The sequence below is a fragment of the Rhea americana genome, unplaced genomic scaffold (genome assembly GCF_003343005.1).
Source record: "Rhea americana isolate MKP2758 unplaced genomic scaffold, rheAme1 scaffold_59, whole genome shotgun sequence".
NCBI lineage: Eukaryota > Metazoa > Chordata > Aves > Rheiformes > Rheidae > Rhea > Rhea americana.
In genome coordinates this window covers 846,118-867,901 of record NW_028186745.1, presented here as the reverse complement: position 1 = coordinate 867,901, position 21,784 = coordinate 846,118, and the positions used below count along the sequence as shown (strand labels likewise).

Below are 21,784 nucleotides of genomic sequence, written 5' to 3'. Positions count from 1 at the left end.
CTGCTATCCTTCCTTTTGTTAATTTGTACTTTTATCTGAAAGTAATCTCATAGAAATCAATAGATTATTTTTTCCCCAGATGCTTATTACTGTAAGGATAGCAGTATTACTGGTATTAAGGATAGCAGTGAATATAATCATTTAAGTGTATCGCAATAGGAAGGTAATTGCAAATTGTATTGCACCAGGCAGGGCTCTCATGARAGCATAATAATCATCCATTGGAGAATAAATAAATAACAGCATTGAGAAAACAGGATATAAATGGTCCCTGAGAYAACCTGATGGTCTACAAGGAGTAGACATTTGTTTTTTACTATCAAACCATTAGTAGGTTTAGCTTTTCTTAAATCAGAGCCTGATGATATGCCAAAATCACTTCAATTTTTTTTTTTTGACTTTCAGATAATTTGAAATAAATATAACCAGCTCTTCTGTGGCTCCAAACTGCAGTTACGCCAAGGAGTTCATTCTAACACTAGTTGTGCATGTAGTCCGAAAACCTACAGTGTGCCAGGACACATGGGCATTTTGTGACTAAGAAAATGACTGTTGGCTTTGGAGAAGAAATAAAAAAGAAGCCTGTATTACTTGTGTAATTGGAATATTTGTTGAAATACCTCTTGACTGTGTGAGTCTTGTAATTCTGCCAAAAACATGCCTTTGGACCTGTGTAAATAAATAATTGGAAGAATCGTTTGGACAAAGCAGCCATTGAATGAGTGTCTATTGAGGAATCATGACCAAGCACTTGGAGGTCATCAATTTGTCATTTCTGTTGGAACATGAAAGGGAAACAATATTGGGAGTATTGAAGAGAGATGAGTATCTGAAAAAAGTTGAAGATAAAAGGATAAGGTAATCCTTTTTATTATTATTTTTAAAGCCACAAATTTCTGTGATTTAGGTGTTCTTGCGGCCCCCTGTGAAGATTTTTCTGGATGTCCTGGGGGAAGGATGAGCATTGGGTGATGGCACAGTTGTTTATGTTGGTTAGGTGTTAAAAAGAGAAAAATGCTTGCTAGTGTCCCTAAATAAATTCATGATTGCAAAATGTCCATTACTTCAAAGAAAGGAAGAAAGATAAAAGATCAGAAACTTTAATCCTAGGTGCTTCATTGGTACATGGAATTACTGAAAGAAGAATAGTTATTTTATTCTAGTAATGATTTCATATAAGGCTAATCTGCAGCCTATTGCATATGTATACTTCAAATTAATGACATTTAGAACTACCGTATTGCTTGAAAAGTTGTCATTTTGTCTTCATAAATTTGTATAACACTTAAAATGTAATGAAAAATGATTTAATGAAATCCGATGACTTACTCTAAAAGTATATCCAGATTGTCTTTATTGATTTTACTACTACATTTAAGATCCCACAATTCCTTTTTCATATTCTCCAATGTTCAAGTAGCCTCAAAGAAATGAAATACATAAGCTAGRTCTGTGCATATGTGTCTCATGCAAGAATATCTTTTAGAAACTAATGATGTGTTTCAGTAAAGAAGGTAGTTCAATTGTTTCTGTGGTACAAGAAAAATGAAATACTTCATTTTCTAGTTAACAGGTTCAAAGTGTCACTGAGAGCTTAATTCTTGTGCTAGTAACAAGCAAAAATTTACAGCAAGGGTTTTTAAATTTAAGATTCTGTCAATTTTGCCCAGTTTGGCTAATGTTACTGCGTGTGAATGCAAGATTTTAATAAAGCTCTTGACCTTCTTTCTCTGAGGGGAGCTGTATGCTCTGCATCTTCAGGTCCCACTGTAGAAGATTGGCAAGTGTCACAAGGATAGCATGCATGTGCCTGTGTGCAGGAGTTCATGCAGTATGTGATGAATGCAAGAGGGTGCCTTTTTTGTTTCTCTTGCGATGGTTATAGGATGAGGAGGACACAGGGGAGAGACTTYATTTTTCCAAACAACTTAGTAAATAAATAAATAAAAATGAAGAGATTAGGTATGGCTCTCAGAAGACACTGAATGGGAAAAGTAGAGACTTAGGGGCTGTTGACAGAGTCCGTATGTTCTTTTCTGAGAAAAATGGTGAAACTGAAAGAACAGTATGTGGAGGCAGGGTGAGTCAGGTGTTTCAGATGATGACTCAAATTCAGTTATTAATCTAAATACCAGTTCTGCAAAGTTATTGTATGCTTTTCCAGTATGTTGTTGCTGCTCCCTCTCTCTTCTTAAAGTTTTTTTAAAAAGAAAACTTTTGAAGTTTTCTGTTATGTTGGTTCTGAGAAACAAATTTAGCATGATTGCACAGTACTTACTGATGGCAAGGCTGCTAGGTGCAATGATGCTAGGTGCAAACCAGCATTTACTAGTTTCTGTTCGTGTATTCCAAAGTTGGATTGTGTTTTGGTTTGCTAAAAAGCCTCTGAGACAAGTGCATTCAGCAGCTACTGAGGCTTCTGTATAAAACTGAATTTGTTAAGCCAAGCAAAGTTAACCGCCAGTTTTGGAAGGAAGTCTTCTTCCTTTGAGATAACCAAATCTAAATGCAGTTCCTCTATTGATGTGCAGTCTGTTTAACTGAGGGAATACAGTGGCTCATCTAAGGAAGCAGGCTAAACCTGGCTTGCCTTGCTTAGTGCAAGACTGGGAAGGAAAGATGTTTCTTTATAGTGGTAAGAGCAAGTTAATCATTACACTTCCTTCATGGTTCTTATGAATATGAAAACAGAAGACCAGGGAAGAGATTTGTTTGTTTTGAGCATTGTGCATAGCTTTGTTAGAGGGTAAGCATTGCAATAAAAGTATTTCAGTTTTCTAAGGCAGTGGCCTTGGAAATGCCAGTAGTCATCTGTCAAAAGCTTCTRTATTAAGTGCACCGGTGTGTCAGGACATTAGCTTACGAAACTCCACAGAAGCGTTTCTTTTCTACTACTGTTGTCTCCCAACCTCAGGTGGAAAATTGAAACATTTGTTCCTTTATGATCTCTTAAAAAACATACTTACCTGCTCTTTTTACAATACTGGAAGAAGTCACTCTGCCAAACCTACAGAGTTTGAGAACTCAATGCAGCTTTGGAACATGTGTAAAGGGACAGGTGATAGAGGCTCATCTGTGTTTTTCCACAAAGCAAAAGATTTCCTGAAGATTGAAAAATTAAGTCAGTCTGAAATATAATGATAATTAGGAGGAAGTTCTTGGAAATAACTTGAGATGTGATTTGGTGCTCATACATCCTTCTGGCACCTATGGAGATCAGTTTGTTTTAGATTCACAGTATACTTGGAGAATTGTCATCAAGTCATCAAGTATCTAATAATGGTGGAATTAGTCTATAAAAGACTTCTAAGATGTTCAGACTATAAAGAGCTGGGTGGATAACTCTGTTTCCTGGGGGACTTCATATTTTTCTTTCTGCTTGCAGCTTGGCAAGGATATGGCTTATAAACTGTACTTACGGCTCATAAGTATGCTTCAGAGAAACACGTGTTGTCTTTGGAATGCCATTTGGTGCAATCTGTCACATATTTTTATTGAAGTACTTTGCAGAAGAACAAGTCCTTTTATATTTATTTTCAATGCATTCTTCATTCTATCAAGATGCTTACTCACATATTACATCGAAGAATTTTTTTTAGAGTGTATTTCACTCTTTCTGTATCTGTCTGGACAATTATTTTCTCTGTTCATATCAATCTTCAAAAGCCATTGTAACTTGAAAGACTCTTTTTAGTCAACATGAAAGCACTAGTAAGTGTAGGAGGATAKCCCAAATAGTGGAATTATTAAGAGTTATATTCATGATCACTGCTCATGCTTGCATTCTGAAGTGCAGGTGGCTGTTCTTGTTTTTTTGTTTGAGCTACAAATATTTCACCTTCATGTGAGAAAAATACAAAAGGCAGCAAGTACTCTTTCTGTTGTCTAGTTCAGCAAATACAAGTAAGCAATGCTTTAAATAAGTATYAGGGTTTGTTTATGTTCTCAGCTTTCAGCRTACATTTAGTATTACTAGAAATCTTTCTTTAAAGGGAATATAAATCTAAAGGAATTACTGGATTACTTATGCAAGCGAAAATCTACAATATTGGAAGCATTGGTCTACAATGCTTTCGACATCATTTCAATGATAATCAATATTGTTTGTTTTGCTAAGATTATGTGGGTCAAAGTCATTAAGTTACAAAGAGTTAAAAAAGCTAAAACCAGTAATACTGACTATCCTGAGAGTTAAACAACAGTGTAGTTGTTTTAATGGTTGACTTGCTCGGAGAAATTTGCATTCAGAGAATGGCAGTCAAGACCAGGAACTGAAATGTGTATTTTTCCCCATCCTTTCACTGTTTTTAAATAATTTTGTTCTTTTATTAAGCTTTTTCTCAAAACCTGTATCACAGTTAATGTGTACTGCAACAAGTCATGAAATCAAAACTAAATCAAAGAATGTATTTGCTGAAAGGGAGGTGTGCTGTGTTCTAAATGGGCTTCATCTAGTTGTTGCTGGTTTGTTTCTGTTCCAGCAATAGCACTGCTATGTCCACCCCAGCTGTGATGTTTCACAGCGAACTTGTTTTGATGGTTACGCCATTCTGGATTGGGAGTTATCACTTCACCTCAGTATTAATATAGTACCACAGAGCGAAAAAAACTAGGTACACTTGCTGCTAATGTACATTGKTTTTTTATCTTACCTGTTTTAAAATAGAGAGGTCTTTACATAGCAAAGCTTTGAATGCTATGCTTTTTAAAAAAGGAGACACCAGTGGAATAATTTCTGGCCTGAGGAAAAATGGAACACCATAATCTTCCAAGGTCAAGGCTTTGCTGTGATACTACTTGAATCGTTCTCTCTTTTTGTTGCCGGAAGTTGTATAAGGATCTCTCCAGCTCCAGTTCTGTGTTGTCAGGGGAAGTTGGCACTTCTGTCTTTTCTACTAAATAGATGGCATCACCCTGTTGATCAGCAGAGCTTCACAGAGGCAATTTAAATAACTCCCTTACAATATAGCAGAAACTGTTAGSATGGCTACCACCCTGTGGTAACTCTAGGCAAGTACTTCAGAAAAAGTTTTAAGATTTGAATCACAGGAATGGAAATTGATCTATCTGCTAATTATACATTTGGGCCTGTTTTAAGTGCAAAATGATTTGTAAATGATAGTGTGATAGTATGATATATGGTCTGTGCTCTTGCAAGACTACCTATAAATAATATTTTAAGGAAGGAGAACCTTATATTTAAATGTATTATTCATTCATGAGCATAGAGGAAGAGAGGAGACTGTTTGGCAGTTATCACATTTGACAAGTATCCTTAYATTTAACATATTGGTACTATTTGAACCAGAAATTTTTTCAAGCAAAAGTGGTTCCTTATTGCTAGTGCCCTGAGGGTAGATGCCTGTCTTGCTCTCAGCTGTTCTTTGAAAGTGACAATCTTCCATTGGTGAAATAATTAATGACTTTTCTGATGGTRATTCAGTCTCCTATTCTTATACTGTGGGTACAATTGATTTTATTAATGCTTAGTAAGAAACCAACAAGCAATTTGGTTTTCCTTTTTCTTTTCTTTTTCTTCTTTTTTTTAATCTTGGTAACAGTTTCTAGTTGGGGGGGGGGAGTTATTGAGAAAAAGGTAAATCTGTGGAAGTCTATGATCATTATACTTCCCAGTATGATTTCAGTTCACATACCTCCTTTCTTTCTGTTCTCTTGCCTCTGTTTTCTGCCATTCATTAATCTCATTTTGTTTTCCCCTTACTAATTCATTCTTTCACTATCATCAATATACCTCCCTATTCAAATATTCTTAAACAGTTTTTATAATACATATGATTAAATAAGCAAAATGGGGAAATTTGTGCTTATAAAAAAGGATCTAAAAAAAGTTCAGATATTGAGATTTTTTAAAATCTTTTCGTGACTTGTCGATACAATAAACTGTTACTTTCTRGATGTTTTATCAGACAGTGCAGGAAGTTTGTTTCCATTTTGAGGAGGTGCTGGGAATCAATCTGGGGAGGGGATTTCGTTTCTCCCTCCGCYACCAGAAGAATGAATTTCTCAGTTTCTGCACAGAAAAATTCTCCTGTAGTATCTCAATTAACAGGTGCACATTTTCAGATGAAGAACACGGGCACTCATCTGTACAGGAAATATGCCTTTCTTAAGAACAGGTGMAAGACAGAAGAAATTTCAACTTTCTGAACTTTTCTTGCTTAATTCTTTAGTTTGTTGGGGACAGTGTATTTCTACTGCATTTTTAGTAATTTTTTTGAACTCTGAAACATATAGAATCACAAAAGAAGATTGAAAATACTTAAATTCTGCTGTTCCACATCTTTTTATAAGAAAAAAAGTTTCTGAAAATAGAAAACAGGGGAGAGAAGCAGGAGACATTTGAAAAATTAAACTGAGGAATCATGTGCATTGTTGCAGTCAGTAGCAGTGTTTTTCAGAAAAAGAAAAAGGAGTTAGGTGAGGCAGAAAAGTTTCAAAATAAAAAAAGAAAAAAAMATCCAAAATTCTACTCAAATGAAAAGAATGATTTTGGAATAAAAGAAAGTTTTGGAGTAAAAATGATGTGTCTTTTGATAGCTACTTAGCAAAATGCAAAACATTTTTGAATGAAAATTGAATTTAATGGGACAAGTCAGAGACGACAAAATTTTCTCTTGTAATGGCTGGCAAACAATGAAGAAGTATTGGATATTGCATACTTACCTTTCTATGCCTTGCCAAAATGGGAAAATTTAATCAGGATTGTTGAAATCCTGTGACAGAAGAAATCTTACAGARTTAAAGGAAGTGGTGGCATTTAGGAAGTGATGGAGCAGAGGCAGTCTTGCCTCTTGCAGCAGTATATCTATTCTGCTTTTCTGAATTGGAGGAATGAATGTTCTCTAGTGTTCTCTATATGTTCTTTATAACACTAAGAAAAAATGGCTATGACATATGTTCCTATTGCTTCTTCATCTCTGCAGGATGACAGTGGTTGGGGGCTATTCAGCCTYTGGAGGCCACATTCGAGCTTTGATGCTTGAAGGTACAGTGAATGAAATGAGGAGGGAAGAGTCAGGCTCTTCCCAGGCCTGTCCCTTGCAGCCACTTGCAGGCTGAGGGCGACACGGCCAGAAGTTGGTGCCGSTTGCTGTTTGTTGTTGTGGTTTTGTGGAACTGAGGTCCTGACTGCCTGCATTTTTTTTGTTGTTGTTATTGTCGTTTCAAGGCACTGACTTTTCATATTTGCTTTTTAGATGGACTAGTAGAATCTGAATTGGTTATCAGATTTTCTGTAGGCTAAGTCATTTTCTTCTGGTTTGCTATTTTGTATGGACATTTTATACACCATCTAGAAAGGCTTGGAATAGCTTACTCAATGTTACCTGGAACATTATTTACTAGGACCAAAATTTGTCTCCAGTGCACTTAAGCTATTTTCTCTGAAAGGATGGGGATCTTAATATAGCTTTCATATTTAAAAGAATGGGTGAATATTCCGCTGTCCTTGGGAGGAACAAATTTCTTCTGAATAGCTATCTTCTTTCAAGCAGCTATCATAATAGATCCTTCAGAAACKTCACTTTGTTAACTTGGCTTTTGCTGATCTTTTTTCTCATTTGTATTATGAGGAAAGGATTGATAAAGATTAATCCTTGTTTAATATATGAGATTAAAAATATCTAACTGCATGGTTTATTAGATTTCTTTAAAATTAAGGAGAATTCAAATTTTAGAATGGTAAAGGGAAATCATATGTTTCAATATGGGAACTAAATATATTGGGARGGTGAGGGTTAGCAGTAAGTCAGTCCAGCTACATGCTGTCCCTTTTTAGTGTTGTGTAACTAGTGCAGCTAGTTCRTGATTGTTTAGGGATTGTTACGATGATGGATTATTTTCAGGTGACTTGCCTACCTCCTCCTACTCTTCCTGACCCTTTTTATATTTAATTCTTTATTTTCTAAGRCCTGAATATATTAGTCAATTAGTAGTCAATATGTACAGTCAATTCAATAAATGATGTAAAAAATCCCGAAGGAAAGTTCATATCCAGCATATCTGTCCATCTATAGTTTGCTTGCTTAATTTTTAAATTTTTAGATATATTTATTTGTTTGGTTAAGTCAGGTGTGGGTTGGTTTATGTTACTTTGGTTTCCTGCAAACCCTCTAAGACAGCACTGTATTAAGAAAACAGAAAACAAGCACTTCAGAATTCATAGTTTAGGCAGATCAACTATCGTCTGATGAGAATTCAAAAAATTGTATCAGATAAAGAATGGAAATCACTGTAAGACTGATAACTGGAAAAAAAAAGACATCAAAGTGTCTCTGGAGTTTCTGAAATGCAATGGGTTACTGTTGAATAGTTTTAAGCATAAGTTAGCCCCTGGAAATAAATCTGGAAAGAATAATAAACCTTTGACAAATGTTTAGCATTCTTATCCTTTTGAAATTGGAGGATCAACAGTATTCCTTCTCTGAATTACCCTGACACCTCGGAAGGTTCACATTGTTTTGCCTGCAGAAATTCAAGTCCTCAAAGGAACCGAAACTGAATTGTATGTGCCTCTTTATTTCTGTTTTATGTGATTGACCAGATCTTTGTAAAACTGAATAGAAAGTGTATCTTGTCTGTGCAAACCTTGGCCTACAGTTCTAATATCTAAAATGTCACAATTTGCACAGGAGACCAAGAGACAACGAGGGAAGGAGATGACCAACAGTCAAGTGAGGAAGTGRTGGATCAGGCTGACAAGCAAAGTGGGAGCAGAGGGGTAGTATAAACAGAAAGTACCCTGTAATCAAGAAAGCAGGGCTGAGGGGAGCCCAGTTCAAGCATACCCACATAAACGAGGAAGTCTGTACTAGGCAGACCTATGGGGAATGCTCTCTCATCCTTTCTGAGAAATCAGCACACTTCGGTGCCTCTCTGTAGTGCCTGTATACTAATGCATGCAGCACGAAGAGCAAACAGGAGGAATAAAAGGTCTGAATGCAGTTCAGGGCTAAGATGTCATTGGAATCACAGATGTGGTGGCATAGATCACATGATGCTGCAATGGATGAGTACAGGCTCTCTAGGTAGGACAGACCGGGACAGTGAAGAGAGGGAGTTGCCCTGTATGTGAGTGTGCAGTGGGAATGTGCAGAGCTCTGCCTCGAGACAGATGATGAACCAACTCAGARGTGCACTAGTGGGCAGACCAATGTGGGCAATGTTATGGTAGGTGTCTCCAGATCACCTGATCAGGAGGAAGTGGATGAGACCTCAGATAAATAGAAGAAGCCCCCCATTTGCAAAATTTGCTCCTAAGGGGGGCAGGTGACAAAGGATGTAGAGAAGACCAAGGTACTTGATTCCTTCTTCACTTCAGTTTTTGCTGGTAAGACCTGCCTTCAGCAATCCCAGGCCCCCGAGATCAATGGGAAAGCCTGTAGCAAGGTAARCTTGTCACCCTTGGTGGAGGATTGRATTAGGGAATATTTAAACAAGCTGATTGTGTGCAAGTCCATAGCTCCTGATGGAATATACCCACAGGTGCTGAGGGAGCTGGATGATGTCATTGCAATGCCACAAGGTTGTAGAGATGGGGTTCCAGAGGACTGGAAGTAAACAAATGTTGCCCCTGTCTTCAAGAAGGACAAGAAGGAGGACCTAGGGAGCTACAGGCTGGTCAGCCTCGCTTCACTCCATGGGGAGATYATAGAACAAATAGTTCTGAAGACTATTTTCAAGCATATGAAGGAGAAGGTGATTGGGTCAGTGTGGATTATGAAGAGGAAATCATTCTTAATCAACCYGATAGCCTTCTATGATGAGATGAATGCCTTGGTGGGTGAGGGAGAGCAGTACATGTTGTTTACCTTGACTTTACCTCTAGTAAGGTTTTTGACACATCTTCATAGACAAGCTGATGAATTGTAGGCTGGATAAGTGGTTGGTGAAGTGGATGGAAAAGCAGCTGAACTGCCAGGCACAGAGGGCTGTGATCAGTGACATAAAGTCCAGCTAGTGGCCTAGCACTAGCGACATTACCTAGGGGTCAATACTGGGTCCAGTGTTGTTCGGCTTACTCATCAGTGACCTGGATGAAGGGACAGAGTGCGCCCTGAGCAAGTTTGCTGATGATACAAAACTGGGAAGAATGGCTGATGCACCAGAGGGCTGTTCTGCCATTCRGAGACCTGGACAGGCTGGAGAGTTGAGTAGAGAGGAACTTCATGAAGTTCAGCAAAGGCAAATGCAGAGTCCTGGAAGGGGAGGAGAAACCTCTGCACTAGTGCAGATTGGGGTGCACCAACTGGAGAGCAGTTTTRCAGAGAAGGACCTAGAGGTGTGGTGGACACGAAGTTAACATGAGTCAGCAATGTGCCCTCATRGCCAAAAAGGCCAGGGGACTGCATTAGGCAGAGCATTGCCAGCAGGTCAAGGGCTCCCCCTCTACTCAGCACTGGTGAGGCCACATCTGGAGTGCTGGCTGCAGTTCTGGGCTCCCCAGTACAAGACAGACATGGACATACTGCAGTGAGTCCACTGGAGGGCCTCAAAAATGATCAAGGGATTGGAGCATCTCTTATGTGAGGAAAGGCTGAGAGAGTTGGTACTGTTTAGCCTGAAGAAGAGCAGGTTCAGAGAGACCTGCTCACTGTTTATGAATATCTGAAGGAAGATTGTAAAGAGGATGGTGCCCGCTGACAGGACGATAGGCAGTGGGCACAACCTGAAAGACAGGAAATTCCATGCAAACATGAGGAAACACTTACTGCAAGAGTGGTTGAACACTGGATTCAGTCACCCAAAGAGGTTGTGCAGTCTCCCTCCCTGGAGATACTCAAAACCTAACTGCACACAGAYATGGGCAAGCTGCTGTAGCTGATCTTGCCTGAGCAGGGCGGTTGGGTGAAATGATATCCAGAGGTCCCTTCTGACCTCAGTTATTCTGTGATGCTGTGAAAAGTTGTGTCTTTGTAGTTCAAATCATGATGTGGAAAGCCTGAATATTGAAACAGGCAATCACAGGACACCTAGAAGGAGTTATGGACAAAACTCACTGTTTACTGTTTCAGGTTATTAAAGGTAGTGTGTGTGAAATTGAATGGGATGGAGAAAAAATATTCATAATTTTTTGGTTTGTAAGGTACAGGAGTCAGTCAAACCTCGAARGAAAGTGTCATGCACTGGGTTTATTTACTTCTGAATTGAACAGATGTACAGATACCKTATAGTGTGTAGTCTCTGAAACAGAACTATCAGACGATAATGTGGGTTTCTCACTTTTAAAACAAGAAACGGGCTAACAAGGATTGGCTTTTATAAAACTGTTCAGAAGTTTTTTAGATAATGTGTTAAAGAAGACATTTCAYCTGGAAAGAAGAAATCTGTCATATTACTGAAGAAAAAGGGTTTGCACTAGGTCTTGATATACTTCGTTTAAGTCTTGCTGTGATATTTGCTAGAATTAGTTCTACATGCAGTTTTCAAAGCAATGCAGATACGCATTGAAAAGACTATACTAACTGGGAAAGCAGATTTTCAATGGCATTCTGTTTAGATTTACTTCTGTAGGGCTTGTCTTCTGTTTCTGTTTTCTCCATGAATAAACTCTGTTTAGAGCCAGTAGATTTGCTGATGTATTTATAATGATAAAATGTAAGTGACCATGTTTTGAAGAAAAGTGTATAACAAACAAAACACTGTAATGACAGGGGGCTACATAAATAGGTATTGCTTATGCATACAAGTCTTGGTAACAATGTATTTTGGAACCTTGTGAAGTCGTGCAAAACTTCATCTGTGTAGTTTTTATACTTGCAGGTAAAATCAAGACCACACAAGATATTCTGTAACTCTTGTCATACCTTGCTCTAATTCATTTATGTCATTTTAAGAATACTGTAAATTTGGAATTTCTCTGCAATTATTGACATTTTCTATATCTGATAACATCACTTTTGCAGACTTCTGCTTTTCATAGCATTGGAAAGATGTAGCATGGACAGGGAAGGAGCCCCTGCTTCAAGCATTTTGGCAAGTCCTAACTGTTCTTTTGTTCTGTGTATTTTAAAATATGACTTCACTGAGAAGGGCTTTGCTGAATGCTTGTTTTAGCAATAAAATGTGTAATAGTGAGTGCATTTAGTTGTAGGAAAACTTTAAAGACCTTAGCAGCATTTGGGTCAGTACACTATAAGTACACTCTATTGTTCTTGTGGGTGCTATTCATCCCCCTAACACTGCCACATAGCATAAGAATTTTCCCTATTAATAACTGCAATGCATTCTTATTTATAGCTAGCTGTTTTACTGAAAAGATGTGACTTAATGACTAAGGATAATATTTATCTGAGAAATTAAGTGAAACCAGATGCATTTATTTGGCTGCCCTTCTCTGCTTTTTGTGCCACTGAAATATTTTTCCTCTCCTTGCCTGTGTTTCCAGGAATCTAGAAGGACTTAAAGCTTTCAGCTGCTTATCTTAAATTCTRCTGCTTACACTTCCTCCCTTAATGTAGCTCGTTCTGAGTGGATAACAAATGCATCATCTTTACAGGAACCTGATCCAGCTAGCTGAAGACAATGTCTGTGATAYAGCTGACTTAAGAAATAAAATAGTTCAATGTTAACAACTGTTATCATATTGTCAGAAGCCCTGGCTTTGATGTTTTTTTCTTTGCCCGCAGATTCTGAGGTCTCTAAGGTTTCATTTTGAATGCGTAGAGGAGGGGAGGCAAAAGCCTCTGAGCTTGTGGAGATGAGGCCTGGAAGTAGCTGGGGCAGTTATAATTTGAGTTCCTCCATCTGCCATTGTGTCTCTGTGCTTCTTTSTGCTTGTGGATTAGAGCTTTTATCACATTACCTAACACGAGTAAACTGTTTTGACTGATTAAGGACATGCAGAGCAACTAACTAGTCAGGAAGGAGTCAGAGAGGATATTGTGTGGGGAAGCCAAGTAAGGCTGAATCTACTTTACAGTGTGTGCTTGTTTCACTTAGAAGTAACCTGTGGTTGTCTTCTCTGCATCTGTAAGTTAGGCCACATGTTTGAGTTGATGTGTTTGAGGAGGAGGTAGCAAAAGTGGAGCAGCAGAGATGCAGAAGAGGAAGTCCTGGGCCACCAGTGTGCTGGTATTCCCATTCTGCTGTCAGCTCAGAGTGGAGAAGTGGGTCAGAAATTGGTGGAGGCAGCTTAAGGGGCCACACTAAGGCTATGGTCCAGGTTGCGAATGCAGACTAGGTCTGCCATTCCTCTTCTTTTTCTTGGGTCTGTGTTTTTCAGACTCAAAAGTCTCCTGCTGGCAGCAATGTTCCCATGGCAGAGCTGCCAACACAATTCTGAGCACTGCTAGGAAAGTTCATCCAATAGGCCCAGTGCAAGCAGATCATTTCAGCAAGCTCTAGGAAGACAAAAAGTWTGTGAGAGAGGCAGGAGCACCAAGCTTTGGCCAGATTAAGAGTTCCCACAGAAGAAAGGCACTTAGCTCTGACAGGATGGGCTTAGAAGGTGAGCCTGGAARGTGCTGTATGCCTTTCAACATGTGAAAGCGCGGTCCAATCTTAAATTGCCTTAAGATCAGTGAATCCTAAAAGTGGTTGTAAATTAAAAGGGCCACGCAGTCCAGTACTTTGTCTCTGAAAAATAAATATTGCTGAAAGGGGAACAGTGTATCACCAAGCATTTTGTCAACATTTAATGATATTTAGTCAAATGTAAGTGGCTGTAACCTCAGTAATAGTTAGATGTCTTCACAAATCCTAAAAGATACTCCATGACAGTAGTGATTCGAATAGATGGATGCAAGATCTCTGTTAAGATGGTATGGTTGAGAACCTTCCAGTAGCAGTATTATTATTTTGCCTTAATTCTGAATCTGTTGACTTTTCTGTTTAATGAAGACAGGCTTGTTTGGAAGGTATATCCAAGGAAAAGGAGGAGAAAACTGGTGATCATCTGCCTTCACTGTGCATAGTGGCAATACTGCAGTGCAGTTAGCAGGTCACCTGTCAACATTTGAGTTGTCTGCTTGCCAGAAGAAGGAAATGGAAATGGACTTAAAACTAATTGTATCTTTAAGATGCAGTCAATAAGCCGTAAGAACATTTAGTAAAGTACCAAGAATGTTCATAAAACCTGGATGGACTTTCAAAGGTTATGGCATGGGAGAAAAGCTCTTGGGCTTTCGAAAAGAAGAATCAGAACCAAAACCTTGCAGAAAAGAAGAAATCAGTCTTGGCTAGAGGCCAGCAGAGGCTTTGTAGTTGCTGCTTGGAGGGATTGGACATACCTTTTTCAAAAGCTGTTAGAGGTCAAGCATCTGCAGACGAGGTGGCTGCAGAACAGCTGTTGTTTGTGGGATCCCAGTGGAAAGCAAAATGCTAACCAACCTTGTAACACAGCCATATTTCCACAAGTAACCTAATTACTTCAGAGCTTACTCCCTGACAGATCATTACCGACCTGAGCAAAGTTCCAGGCCTCCTTCACTGGGATTGCAGTCCATTGTCATTTTTGTTTTTGTCCTCTGAAAGTGTTTGTTTTCTTCCTGCAACATTTTTGTTGATTTTTATCCAAGTTTATTAAATCACCCCCTTAAAGCATGTATGCGCAGAGACTGTGAGGTCAGTTACCTGCTGTGCTTTGTAATAGGGAGACTMTGGATGCCCATGGCTAACAGGCAGTATTTGGAAGAGGGTACTAGGGATGGGGCAGAGGACATCAGTACTCAGGCATGTTAAACTCAAAGAACCTGGTGGCTGTTGAGTTGGAGCCATGGTAAGAAACTATTCTGGGATACATCAGAGTGGAGGAGCTTGAGGTAGGAGGATTTTTACTTTTTTGGAAAGTTGGGAGAGAGCTTGGAGGGAGCAAGGGGACTGTAGGTTTGTTGAAAATGTTCCCTGTGATGAGAAAGGCCTGAGGCTGAGTGGACAGGACTTCGGTTGAGAATCATTGCAAGGACATAGGAGTTTTATCAGCCTACAGGGCTGCATTAACAGTTGAAGATACTGATTATGCCCTCTATTCAGCATTTGTGAGACCACGTCTGGAGTACGGTTTCCAGTTTGGGGCTCCCCAGTATAAGACATTACTACATGTTCAGAGGACTTTGTATATCTGGAGATGCTCAAAATTAAATTGACCAAGGGCCTGAGTAACCTCGCCTGGTTGGTTCTGCTTTGAGTGGGAGGTTTGAGTGGGAGGTGGCCTTCAAAGTTCCTTTCCAGCCTACATGGTTCTGGGGTCAGGGTGGAAGGGATTAGAGCTAGAGGCTTTGGTGTGGCAGGGGAAGGTCTAGAGCGGAGCTGAGGAATAGGAGTGCAAGGAGCTGTTGTTAAGAGTTTTGGGTTATAATGGGGCCATGCTTGAATCACTGGGTTTGAGGAGACGGACATTGAAAATCACCTCTCTTTTATTCCTTTCTGAATCTTTCTCTTCACAGTGCTTTCTTTGCTGTTAGAAATGTAGTTACATCTCACATATTGTTATTTTCTCTTTAAGGACCTGACTCATGCACCATTGAAATTGGAGCCATCAAAATTAGGTCTTACATGCAAGTATTTTTACCCTTCAGGTTCAGTGGCAGAAGTGGTAATACGCAAGTCATATTATTTAAACAGTCTTAAGTTTTTTAATTAGTGGTATTCTAGTGTGGTGCCACATCTATTTAGTTTTTTTTTCTTTAGCAATTCTTTGAAAGCCAGTGAACCATAGAGCTGCATATACATACCTGCTAATTCTACACCAGCATGGTACTAAACACACACTAATTACAAGAAAGATTTTATTGTTTTCCTTCTGTGGAAGCACAAGATAGTTTTGAGCTGCAGTCAACCTGGACTCAGCATCACTTGAATTCTTGATGAGACAGGCAAGGATGGTTTACCAGTGGTCCAGAACCATTTAGCTGTCTGCACTCCCTGATACTGATCTGCTAAAAGACAGCATGTTTTCCTCTTCACTGCATGTCTGAGAGGTGGAGTATAAATTTATTCTTCTTTATCATATATGAGTCTGACAATACAGTGAATATATAAAATATATTTGTATTGTCCCTGCTTGTGTCTTCTAGTGTTTAGCACTAAATCTTAATCTGTTAAAAATTTATACAGATTACAAGAAGACAGAAGTATTGCCTGATCTCCAAAATGTTTTACCATAACAGTACTCAAAACCCAGTTGTATCTCCAAATTGAATATTTTATTTTCTTCTAGGAAATTGAAAAATGAGCTGCTGGAAGTGAGACGGAAAGGTGGAAACCGTCACTGTCAGCAAGATAGCAGCAGGGTCTGCGTTCGCTGTCAGAAAAACCTGGGCCTAATCTTTGACAGGGGAGACCTGTGCCAAACCTGCAAACTCAGAGTTTGCAACAAGTGTCGTGTCATGGGAACTGATGGGCAGTGGAAATGCTCAGTGTGTGCCAAGATTGCGTAAGTTGTGAACCTTTTATAAATACGTTTAGCGATTACTTTGTCCTAAGTGTTACGCTGGTGTTAAAGTTTTCTATCCCCTTAGCACTAAAGCATACACATAGCAGACACGCAAGGAGAGGCTCATACGGTGTTTTTATTTGCTGCATTACTTTGTAATATGTTTTTTCCAGTTCAAACTGGATTTCTTTCCTTCTAAAGAAAGCTGAAAGTGTTGCAGATACTAAGCTACTGGTATGGAAGGCCTAAAAATGATGGAAAATCAGTCAGAACAGTGGCAGTCTATTCACATTATTTAGACACAAATGTAAGACTCAAATAATAACAAAATTAAGAATCAGTGAGGACGATATAAGTTAGGGGGTTTGTAAGGAAATGGATATAAAAATAGGGAATAAAAGCACTTCAAGCCATGGTTCTAGCCTTGCTCTTTCTCTGTGTTTATAGTAGCTTAACTTTTCCTTGTGAAGGGAGAATTTGCCTCTGAGATGTTTAGCAGTAGAGTTCTAAAGTAAATTGTTACATGGTGGGAGGGAGAATAAAGGTTAATCTTAGGTTAATCTTCACATTTTTTGATGTTGGAATATGGAGTATGGGCAATGGAGGAGGTGGACAGCAGATCGGAGTGCTGAAAGGCAGATAATAGGTATGCTAAGACAAGATGTCAGTGAGTAAAGAGGAGAAGTTTTAACATATATGTTCCAGATTATTTCATATATAGTAAAAAACTTGGAGGAATAATTCACGTGATTGGAATATTAATATGGGATTTTGTAGGTTGATCTAGTAAAATAATCATGAAGTAGTCTAATAAATCTAGTTTATATCTCCTAATGTAAGAACTTTATGGTATAAGGACAAAACTTGATAAAATAATCTTGTTAAAAGGGAAAAGAATAAGGACAATTTCATTGAGGGGAATTTTTTACAGGCCGCCAAATTTATAAGATAAGGAAGATAAGGCTTTTCTTAAATGATATCAGAAATTGAACCCAAATTAGTAGTAATGTCAGACTTTGGCTACCTAGACAGTTAGTGAAAAATCAGTATAGCAGGATGTGGAGTTTGGGGTTTATCTCTTCTACSTTTAGCTTTATAAGTTTAATATCTGGTTTTAGCTACATGTCTTAGCCTTCTCTACAGTTGGTGGGAGTGCACCTGGAGGACAGTTTGTCTCATCTCTTCTAAGATGGAACACATTGAAGTAGTTGGTTATGTGAAGTGTTTTCAAAATACTAAGGGCCTGGCTGAGCTCTTGTAGTTTTGTTCAGCCAGTTCTTGAGGTGATCTCGGCTCTTTGTCTTTCAGAAGTGATGGGTCCCAGTGAGGGTGAGCCGACAGAGATAAACACAGTACTGTTCTTTGGAAATGAAGAAAGGGAGAACTAGATGTTTGTTGGGCTTGTCAGGTTACCTGTAATTCCTTGAAAAATACTGAAACAAATGATCACTGTGCTGTTTGAAAACACAAAGAAAATGACAGGATGATGAGTAAGAGCTAGCTCAGGAACAAATAATGTCAGACCAGTTTAATTTCCCCTCTTGATAGGGTGACAGACCTCATGGATRGAGGAGGAGCAGTAGGTGCCTTATAACTTGACTTCAGTGAACCTTTTGATGTATTCTCTCATGCAGTTCTCATAAGCTTATAAACAAGGGAGATTATGCCTTGAAATAAATTCTGTCAGTGTGATTGCAGAGCTGCCAAGAAAACTATGGAGCTCTGTTCTCAGAATAGTTATCAGCGTTTCACTGTCAAAAAACAGTGATGTTTAGCAGAATCTTTACTGGGTTTTATACTGTTATTTATTTTAGTTAAGGACTTAGGTGCAGCAGACAAATATGCTGATTATACTTGCAGGTGACGTGAAACTGAGAGGTGCTGCAGGCACATTGAAGGACAGGATTGGGATTCAAAGTGATGCTTACAGTTTGGAGAACTAGTTTGAAGAAAAAGTAGATGGTGACTCCCCACGGGCATGTGCAAGTACTACACTGGCAAAAGTAATCAGCTGCAGAAACAGTGAATGAAGAAAAATACTGGCTTATCCAGATGTTCTTTAGAAAAGGATCTGGGTATTGTATTGATTGAAAAGCTGAACATTAATTAACAGTTTTGTGCTACTACAGAAAAGTCTGRTATCAAGCAGGAACGTATAAGCAGGATTATGGCCTGCAAAGCACATGTTGCAGTCCTGTTTTATGCAGAATACTATGCATACCTTTGTGTAGCGCACTTCATATTTCGCCATTTCAAAATACATTTCATGTTGGTCAACTGCAGAAAGTTCAATAGAAGATAATAGAAACCTAGAAAATATGGTATGCCCACAATAATGAAAGGAATTGGCATTGTTCAGCTGAGGGAAAAGAATACTGGAAATAACTGAGTTTTATATCTGCTGAAGGCAGCTGTGTTGAGGGAAGAGTACAGTCTGTTCTGTTCTACATTCTCACTTGGGATAAGAAAAGTAATATGGTACTTAACTGGATTTCAGTTAGGTGTTATGAAAAGTCTTCAGTGATATAACTAGAGAGGTTGCAGAATATTGGTTTTTTAAAAAAAAAAAAAAACAAAAAACAAAAACAGTTTGGATAGACCTTCCAGAAATGATGTCAGTAAAGCTGGTTCTGTTTTGGGGCTGGGAATAAGCAACGGTCCTAGCAATCATCTTGACAATGGTTTCCATTTGGAGCCTACATCTAAGTTATCAAAGCCCATCTGGATGCAACCCTGTCTAACATGCTCTAGGTGACCCTGCTTGAGCACGGGGGTTGGATGGATGATCTCCAGAGGTCCCTTTCAACCTTACCGATTGTATGATTCTAAGATTACAAACCATGCTGTAATTTTAAAATTCTAAAATGTTGTCCATGTTAGATATCTCTATTATTTCATTCAAGTCTTAATTCTATCCTTTTCTGATTCATGTAGCAGAGGGTTTTAGCAAGACTGTAGTGACAGCTAGTGATACATGAAATGCCTTGTACACTGCTGAGAATGTGCAAAGAGATCACARAATCGCAGAATGGCTGATGTCGGAAGGAACCTCTGGAGATAATGTCGTCCAACACCCGTGCTCAAACAGGATCATCTGGAGCATGTTGCCCAGGATAGCGTCCAGATGAATTTTAAATATCTCCCAGGAAATGGTGTCCACAGCCTGTCTGGGTAACCTGTTCCAGTGCGCAGTCACCCTCACAGTAAAGAAGTTTTTTCTCTTGTTCAGATGGAACTTCCTGGATTTCTGTTTGTGCCCATTACCTCTTGTCCTGTCACTGGGCACCACTAAGAAGAGTTTGGTCCCATCCTCTCTACACCCTCCCTTCAGACTTGCACAAATTCATAAGATCCCCCCTCAGTCTTCTCTTCTTCAGGCTAAACAGGCCCAGCTCTTACAGCCTTTGCTCATATGAGAGATGCTCCACTCCCTTCATCATCTTAGTAGCCCTCCACTCAGCTTGCTCCGGTAGCTCCATATCTCTCTTGTATTGGGGAGTCTAGAAGTACTACAGATGTGGCCTCACAAGGGCTGAATAGAAGGGAAGGATTACCTCCCTCAGCCTCCTGGCAGTGCTCTTCCTAATGCACCCCAAGATACCATTGGTCTTCTTGACCATAAGGGCAGATTGAGGGCTCATGGTTAACTTGTCCTCCAGGACTCCCAGGTCCTTCCTGTTAGTACAAGGTCCAGCGRTGTACCTCTCTCTATCTTCTCTGTCACCTGTGTCAGGAAGTTATCAATACTCTGTAGGAACTTTTTGGACTGTTTGTGCCTTGCTGTGTTGTCTTCCCAGCAGATACCAGGATGGTTGAAGTCCTCCGAGAACCAAGGCCTGTGATTGTGAGGCTACTTCTAACTGTCTGTAGAAACCTTGTCTACTTCCTGATCAGGTGGCCTGTAGTAGTGTCACCGATGTTAGCCTACCCTTTAATATTAAGCCATAAGCTCTCGACCTGCTCATCATCCACCATTATCTTCTGTACAGACAATATAGAAATGAAGGTTGGGGATTGGATTTRACTGAGATGCCTATCAATACTTAAATAATCGTAGTTTAAATTCATTCAGCCCTGGCCAGATTGCAAGACAGAAGACAAGGAAAGGAGATTGCGAATCCAGTGTTAAGAGACTGTTACAGTATATGAATAGGAAACCAAAGGCAGAAGAATAGGAGGAGGGATTTTTTTTTTAAAGTTATGTAGAACTGATCTGCATACAGCATTTCAGTCTGTCAAGATGGATTATTTAACCACGCTACCAACTTTGCAAAAAGTGTTGGGGTTTTTCCCATTCCCCTTCCATTTTCTTTTACCAGCCTTAAAGAATGAGTTGTTGTTGTTGATACCTGTATAGATATTTGCACTGACTGTGCTGTTCCATTAGCAAAAGTAGGTCGTGCTGGTGTTATTGTGAGACTCTTAAAAGGTGGAGGGAAGGATTCATGGCCTCTATACACTCTTTAAGTTTTGGCTATTCTGCCAAAATTGTCCACAAGAATGTCTCTAAGGGGCACTTAGGGTGATGGTGGTAGTGGTAACCTGTGTAAGCATCTGTTATTCCTGTGGGTGTAATGGATGATTATATGAGTATGGAAGCAAGTCTTTTTAGACAGCCTACTGCATTACACTTAGGGTCATTGAAGAAGTTCTGATCCTGGGTGTTGAGTGTGCTTATTGGAAGAGATGCTGTTTTTTTTATTGAAGGTTCATGAGTGAATATACTGCAGAAACCTCTTGAATCATACAGATAATCTAAAATGATTGCTGAAGCAAAGAACATCTTGTGGCCATGGAATGAAGTGTGAATAATATGTCAGCTCCTACCTGTTGCTTCATTTTGATCTTTCTTTCCATTTGAACTCCTTGAGTCCTGCATACTCATAGAACAGGAGTTTGGGGTGCATTTAATACAGCATCACATAGCTTGTGATCAAATTTTATGATTGCTTTAACATTTATGGTAGGTTTATATCCAGCTACCAGAAAAACTAGGAAAAGATGAAGGCAAATCACAAATATGCTGACTTGAGGATTAGGTTATTTCAAAATACACATTTTTTAAGGAAATGGTAGAATTAAGTGTTATTTTCAAACAAATTAAAAATTAGATGGTAGCATAATGGTAGCTGTAGAGGTGAGATACCAGTCTGTTTAATAATAAAACCCATTTACCTATTTATATGTTTTTCAACCAGAACACCTTCATCTGGCAACAAGTGGATCTGACTTCTCCCCTTCACCTCTGAAAATAAACATTCTTCTTTATACATTCTTCTACCATTTCTCTTAAGTCAGACATGTCTGAAAAAGAGCTTATGGTGGTGGGGAAGCTCATTACAGCACATTAATTATATTCCAAAATCCTTTCAAAAACATTTTGTGAAGCTG

General features: G+C 39.0%; 1 protein-coding gene across 1 annotated transcript in view; it reads left to right on the top strand.

Annotated features, from left to right (window-relative positions):
• Positions 1 to 739: 739 nt before the first annotated feature.
• Positions 740 to 21,784, top strand: part of SYTL5 (synaptotagmin like 5) — a 60,888-nt gene continuing 39,843 nt past the window's right edge. The window contains exons 1-2 of the mRNA XM_085319427.1: positions 740 to 858; positions 16,178 to 16,393. Of these exons, the coding sequence (XP_085175553.1) occupies positions 740 to 858; positions 16,178 to 16,393 (335 nt within the window). The remainder of the gene's footprint in view (positions 859 to 16,177; positions 16,394 to 21,784) is intronic.